The 7992-nt window shown below is 39.7% G+C and overlaps 1 protein-coding gene across 8 annotated transcripts in view; it reads left to right on the forward strand.

Annotated features, from left to right (window-relative positions):
* Nucleotides 1-7992, forward strand: part of SULF2 (sulfatase 2) — a 904152-nt gene that overhangs the window by 831865 nt on the left and 64295 nt on the right. For all 8 annotated transcript variants that reach the window (XM_053690481.1, XM_053690402.1, XM_053690933.1 and 5 more), the window contains one exon: nucleotides 3038-3167. In XM_053690481.1, the coding sequence (XP_053546456.1) occupies nucleotides 3038-3167 (130 nt within the window). The remainder of the gene's footprint in view (nucleotides 1-3037; nucleotides 3168-7992) is intronic.

Here is a 7992-nt window from a genome sequence, read left to right on the forward strand (position 1 = left end):
TTATAAATTCCAGTCCTCAGGGCACACTTACAAGCAAGATTTTCAGGATTATCTTGGATGAGAGCAGGGGGTATTAACCATGTTTACTGATCAGCTAATTATTTAATCTGTGCTCTAGTTCAGATATCCTAAAAGTCTGAGCTGTTAGTGTGCCCTGTGGATTAGAATTGATAAATGCTGTTTTAAGATGTATTAGCTATCTGAGGTTTAGTAATCTTACATGGTATCCACATTTGCACTGACCCTCATATTTGACTATGTTGTTAGGTAAAAGGTCGTTTCTGACCAGTCATTACCAGCCTGGCTGTATTTTAATGTATGTTTTCATTACGTTTAGGGTATGGCACAATTTTTTGACCATCAAACAAATATTATAGCCCAAACCTTCTCAATTCCTTGGCATGGCTAGTGCTAGTTGTAGGAATTATTGTAATGTGTTGGGAGACATCATCCCTTATGGGGGGGGGGGGTATACAAGTATAACTTTTATTCTGTTTGAATGTTATTTTATGGTTTTTATATTTAATTAAAACATTTCTTAACTATTTATGGCTTATTTGTTTAATTTATAAACTGGTTTCCTATTTTGTAAGATAGCTGAATTTATAGTTTATGTAATTATTTTACTATTATTGTTTTATAATTCTCTTCTATTTTGTACATATATTATATTTGTTTTTTGAGAACTAGATTTTAGTGCTTCTAACCAGACTAAAGCTCCCACTGTTTTTCTTAAATTTCTAGATTAGATATGAAGCATCATCAATTTAATTTCCAATGTATTTATTAAGGGTACAGTAAAGAAAAATAATAATACATGGATTGGATAGAGCATGACATTTTAATCTTTCCAGTTTTCATCTGTGCACGTGTTTTAAGCAAAGTGACTGTGATGTTTGCAACAGTGTTTATAGCAATGTTATACATTGTTGCAAATACTTCTGCCACAGAGTTTAAATTGTTTAAAATTGCATGTGCTATTTCATGGATGACAAACTGGCGGACCAAGGGCTACATGTGGCCAGGGTTGGACTGGGAATAAAAAGCAGCCCTGAAAAAAATGTGAAGACCAGCGCTATTTGCCGTTGAGTCTGTAGAATGAGCACGCTGATCTCTCAAGGGGATTACTGGGATTCTTTTTCCCCCAATATTTTTTTTCAGAATTAAATTATATTAACTAGTAATATAAAAAGCCATATTGTTGTTATATAAACCCTCAACAACCCAGTTTCATCCAGGGCTCCCTTTCACTAGAAACCATTCAAAGAAGGGCTACTAAATGGTAAATGGTCTAGGAAATCAAACTTACAAGGAAATCTTTGTGACCTTAAAGGGACATTAAACGCTAAGGGATAGATTACAAGTGAAGCGCTAATTTATGACACTCCCGTAAATTTCTGGCACGCAATAAATGACCAGACATTAAAAAGTGGCTAGTTATTGCTACCGCGAGTTCACGGTAGCGATTAGTGCTCTGAAAATTAACCAGAGATTAGATCTCTGGTTAGTTTTCTAAATGTCCCCAAAAATACAGTGTAGTGTAGTTTATTAAAACACAAAAAGAGTAGTATTTTAAAAATAAATAAATAATAACTGCATGGAGCAGTTATGAGGGATTAAAGTGGGTGGGTCTGGGGTGTTAGAATAAAAACGGCACTGAAAAGTGCCTTTACATTGCGTTCTATGGGGACTGTGTGTTCTCTATAGAGCTATATGTATATGAATATATGTATTCATATACATATATATTTACACTTTGCTGCACGACTTACCCCCTTTGCTGCGCTAGGTTCTCATGCTGTATCACGGCATGAGAACGAGGCTCCTATTGGAGCCTATGGAAGGCGTGCTCTTGTGCACCTAACTTGTAATACCAGCACACATTTGCGTTTGCTGGTATAGCTGAGTGGAGAGCAAATATCGTGCTTGCGTAAGCAATATTTTGCGCTCCACTCGTAATCTGGCCCTTAATAAATGCTAGATAGAATGATGCATTCAAAGAAAAGATTAGTCTGGGAATAACATATAGACTTATTTTTTTAAAGTTTCATTCGCTGTTAAAATAGTGACAAAATAAGTGTAAAGTTTTTGACATGGTAATTTAAAATGATAAAACGTATATATAAAATAAACTCTGCATCATGCTTTCATTAATTATTTGGTTCCCATTTCCTGTAATTACATTCTTAAATTGTGAGCTTTTCAGTCCGAATTAAAAATTACTATAACACTGTTATATTCCACACAGCCATTGGCTGCACACTCTAGTGACCTATTTATAACTGTCCCTAATTGGCCACAGCAGAGAAGGTAACCTAAGTTACAAAATGGCAGCTCCCATTGCTTTACTTTACTTATTTTGTCAATATTTAAACAGCTAATAAAACTTTAAAAAATGCATAAACATAGTCTGTTATTCTCAGACTAATCTTTCTTTGAAGGCATCATTCTATCTAGCATTTATTTAGTGTTTACTGTTCCTTTAAATGTTAAAAATAGTACTGGGGATGTGCATGATTTATTTTAAGAAGATTATCGCCAATTTGGGGAATAGGTTATATCTTTTTCTGAATATATGTTGTTGTTGTTTTCAGGGAGCATTTGTTTCTTAAGATTAACTAGATTCTGAAGAGAGCAGGTATGTTCCACAGACACAGCACAGAAGCCTTAGAGGTTGAGTTTTTAGGATCTAAAGCAGATAAATAAGGGGGGGGGGGTGTTTTAGTAAAGGCTTAGAGTCAGGTTATTACATGGAATAAATAAAAATAAGAACTATCCAGCAACTAAATAAATAACTTGCCGTAGATCAAAACATTTATGTTAGCATATACATGACCTGAAAATAAACTGTCAAACCATTGTCAAAACTAATTGTGTCTGATCAAGTCTCATAATCACTTAGAAAAACGATTTTTATTTTGCTTATTTTCAGATGTCACGATGCTATGCAGTGATTACTCATGCATGTGTTTATTTGTACTTCATGATCTAATTTATAATGTATTCCCTAATTTTATGGAGTTTTTTTTTTATTTAGAAAACTTTTGCATAAGAGGGAAAATGAAAAGGTAGATGCACAAGAAGAGAACTTCCTGCCAAAATACCAGCGTGTCAAAGATCTGTGTCAGAGAGCGGAATACCAGACAGCCTGTGAACAACTAGGGCAGGTAGGTTCATTTAAAGATGCAGGTGTGCACGAAATAGACAGTAGATTGTACAGAAACAGATTATTATGGAGAACGGAATACCAGACAGCCTGTGAACAGCTAGGGCAGGTAGGTTCACTTAAAGATGCAGGTGTGCACGAAATAGACAGTAGATTGTACAGAAACAGATTATTATGGAGAACGGAATACCAGACAGCCTGTGAACAGCTAGGGCAGGTAGGTTCACTTAAAGATGCAGGTGTGCACGAAATAGACAGTAGATTGTACAGAAACAGATTATTATGGAGAACGGAATACCAGACAGCCTGTGAACAGCTAGGGCAGGTAGGTTCACTTAAAGATGCAGGTGTGCACGAAATAGACAGTAGATTGTACAGAAACAGATTATTATGGAGAACGGAATACCAGACAGCCTGTGAACAACTAGGGCAGGTAGGTTCACTTAAAGATGCAGGTGTGCACGAAATAGACAGTAGATTGTACAGAAACAGATTATTATGGAGAACGGAATACCAGACAGCCTGTGAACAGCTAGGGCAGGTAGGTTCACTTAAAGATGCAGGTGTGCACGAAATAGACAGTGGATTGTACAGAAACAGATTATTATGGAGAATGGAATACCAAGCAGCCTGTGAACAGCTAGGGCAGGTAGGTTCACTTAAAGATGCAGGTGTGCACGAAATAGACAGTAGATTGTACAGAAACAGATTATTATGGAGAACGGAATACCAGACAGCCTGTGAACAACTAGGGGCAGGTAGGTTCACTTAAAGATGCAGGTGTGCACGAAATAGACAGTAGATTGTACAGAAACAGATTATTATGGAGAACGGAATACCAGACAGCCTGTGAACAACTAGGGCAGGTAGGTTCACTTAAAGATGCAGGTGTGCACAAAATAGACAGTAGATTGTACAGAAACAGATTATTATGGAGAACGGAATACCAGACAGCCTGTGAACAACTAGGGCAGGTAGGTTCACTTAAAGATGCAGGTGTGCACGAAATAGACAGTGGATTGTACAGAAACAGATTATTATGGAGAACGGAATACCAGACAGCCTGTGAACAACTAGGGCAGGTAGGTTCACTTAAAGATGCAGGTGTGCACGAAATAGACAGTAGATTGTACAGAAACAGATTATTATGGAGAACGGAATACCAGACAGCCTGTGAACAGCTAGGGCAGGTAGGTTCACTTAAAGATGCAGGTGTGCACGAAATAGACAGTGGATTGTACAGAAACAGATTATTATGGAGAACGGAATACCAGACAGCCTGTGAACAGCTAGGGCAGGTAGGTTCACTTAAAGATGCAGGTGTGCACGAAATAGACAGTAGATTGTACAGAAACAGATTATTATGGAGAACGGAATACCAGACAGCCTGTGAACAACTAGGGGCAGGTAGGTTCACTTAAAGATGCAGGTGTGCACGAAATAGACAGTAGATTGTACAGAAACAGATTATTATGGAGAACGGAATACCAGACAGCCTGTGAACAACTAGGGCAGGTAGGTTCACTTAAAGATGCAGGTGTGCACAAAATAGACAGTAGATTGTACAGAAACAGATTATTATGGAGAACGGAATACCAGAGAGCCTGTGAACAGCTAGGGCAGGTAGGTTCACTTAAAGATGCAGGTGTGCACGAAATAGACAGTAGATTGTACAGAAACAGATTATTATGGAGAACGGAATACCAGACAGCCTGTGAACAGCTAGGGCAGGTAGGTTCACTTAAAGATGCAGGTGTGCACGAAATAGACAGTGGATTGTACAGAAACAGATTATTATGGAGAACAGAATACCAGACAGCCTGTGAACAACTAGGGCAGGTAGGTTCACTTAAAGATGCAGGTGTGCACGAAATAGACAGTAGATTGTACAGAAACAGATTATTATGGAGAACGGAATACCAGACAGCCTGTGAACAGCTAGGGCAGGTAGGTTCACTTAAAGATGCAGGTGTGCACGAAATAGACAGTAGATTGTACAGAAAAAGATTATTATGGAGAACGGAATACCAGACAGCCTGTGAACAGCTAGGGCAGGTAGGTTCACTTAAAGATGCAGGTGTGCACGAAATAGACAGTGGATTGTACAGAAACAGATTATTATGGAGAACGGAATACCAGACAGCCTGTGAACAGCTAGGGCAGGTAGGTTCACTTAAAGATGCAGGTGTGCACGAAATAGACAGTAGATTGTACAGAAACAGATTATTATGGAGAACGGAATACCAGACAGCCTGTGAACAGCTAGGGCAGGTAGGTTCACTTAAAGATGCAGGTGTGCACGAAATAGACAGTAGATTGTACAGAAACAGATTATTATGGAGAACGGAATACCAGACAGCCTGTGAACAACTAGGGCAGGTAGGTTCACTTAAAGATGCAGGTGTGCACGAAATAGACAGTAGATTGTACAGAAATAGATTATTATGGAGAACGGAATACCAGACAGCCTGTGAACAACTAGGGCAGGTAGGTTCACTTAAAGATGCAGGTGTGCACGAAATAGACAGTGGATTGTACAGAAACAGATTATTATGGAGAACGGAATACCAGACAGCCTGTGAACAACTAGGGGCAGGTAGGTTCACTTAAAGATGCAGGTGTGCATGAAATAGACAGTAGATTGTACAGAAACAGATTATTATGGAGAACGGAATACCAGACAGCCTGTGAACAGCTAGGGCAGGTAGGTTCACTTAAAGATGCAGGTGTGCACGAAATAGACAGTAGATTGTACAGAAACAGATTATTATGGAGAACGGAATACCAGACAGCCTGTGAACAGCTAGGGGCAGGTAGGTTCACTAAAAGATGCAGGTGTGCACGAAATAGACAGTAGATTGTACAGAAACAGATTATTATGGAGAACGGAATACCAGACAGCCTGTGAACAGCTAGGGGCAGGTAGGTTCACTTAAAGATGCAGGTGTGCACGAAATAGACAGTGGATTGTACAGAAACAGATTATTATGGAGAACGGAATACCAGACAGCCTGTGAACAGCTAGGGCAGGTAGGTTCACTTAAAGATGCAGGTGTGCACGAAATAGACAGTAGATTGTACAGAAACAGATTATTATGGAGAGCGGAATACCAGACAGCCTGTGAACAACTAGGGCAGGTAGGTTCACTTAAAGATGCAGGTGTGCACGAAATAGACAGTAGATTGTACAGAAACAGATTATTATGGAGAACGGAATACCAGACAGCCTGTGAACAACTAGGGCAGGTAGGTTCACTTAAAGATGCAGGTGTGCACGAAATAGACAGTAGATTGTACAGAAACAGATTATTATGGAGAACGGAATACCAGACAGCCTGTGAACAGCTAGGGCAGGTAGGTTCACTTAAAGATGCAGGTGTGCACGAAATAGACAGTAGATTGTACAGAAACAGATTATTATGGAGAGCGGAATACCAGACAGCCTGTGAACAACTAGGGCAGGTAGGTTCACTTAAAGATGCAGGTGTGCACGAAATAGACAGTAGATTGTACAGAAACAGATTATTATGGAGAACGGAATACCAGACAGCCTGTGAACAACTAGGGCAGGTAGGTTCACTTAAAGATGCAGGTGTGCACGAAATAGACAGTAGATTGTACAGAAACAGATTATTATGGAGAACGGAATACCAGACAGCCTGTGAACAACTAGGGCAGGTAGGTTCACTTAAAGATGCAGGTGTGCACGAAATAGACAGTAGATTGTACAGAAACAGATTATTATGGAGAACGGAATACCAGACAGCCTGTGAACAGCTAGGGCAGGTAGGTTCACTTAAAGATGCAGGTGTGCACGAAATAGACAGTAGATTGTACAGAAACAGATTATTATGGAGAACGGAATACCAGACAGCCTGTGAACAGCTAGGGCAGGTAGGTTCACTTAAAGATGCAGGTGTGCACGAAATAGACAGTGGATTGTACAGAAACAGATTATTATGGAGAACGGAATACCAGACAGCCTGTGAACAGCTAGGGCAGGTAGGTTCACTTAAAGATGCAGGTGTGCACGAAATAGACAGTAGATTGTACAGAAACAGATTATTATGGAGAACGGAATACCAGACAGCCTGTGAACAACTAGGGCAGGTAGGTTCACTTAAAGATGCAGGTGTGCACGAAATAGACAGTAGATTGTACAGAAACAGATTATTATGGAGAACGGAATACCAGACAGCCTGTGAACAACTAGGGCAGGTAGGTTCACTTAAAGATGCAGGTGTGCACGAAATAGACAGTAGATTGTACAGAAACAGATTATTATGGAGAACGGAATACCAGACAGCCTGTGAACAGCTAGGGCAGGTAGGTTCACTTAAAGATGCAGGTGTGCACGAAATAGACAGTAGATTGTACAGAAACAGATTATTATGGAGAACGAATACCAGACAGCCTGTGAACAGCTAGGGCAGGTAGGTTCACTTAAAGATGCAGGTGTGCACGAAATAGACAGTGGATTGTACAGAAACAGATTATTATGGAGAACGGAATACCAGACAGCCTGTGAACAGCTAGGGCAGGTAGGTTCACTTAAAGATGCAGGTGTGCACGAAATAGACAGTAGATTGTACAGAAACAGATTATTATGGAGAACGGAATACCAGACAGCCTATGAACAGCTAGGGCAGGTAGGTTCACTTAAAGATGCAGGTGTGCACGAAATAGACAGTAGATTGTACAGAAACAGATTATTATGGAGAACGGAATACCAGACAGCCTGTGAACAACTAGGGCAGGTAGGTTCACTTAAAGATGCAGGTGTGCACGAAATAGACAGTAGATTGTACAGAAATAGATTATTATGG

This window comes from Bombina bombina, chromosome 1 (assembly GCF_027579735.1).
Source record: "Bombina bombina isolate aBomBom1 chromosome 1, aBomBom1.pri, whole genome shotgun sequence".
Lineage (NCBI taxonomy): Eukaryota > Metazoa > Chordata > Amphibia > Anura > Bombinatoridae > Bombina > Bombina bombina.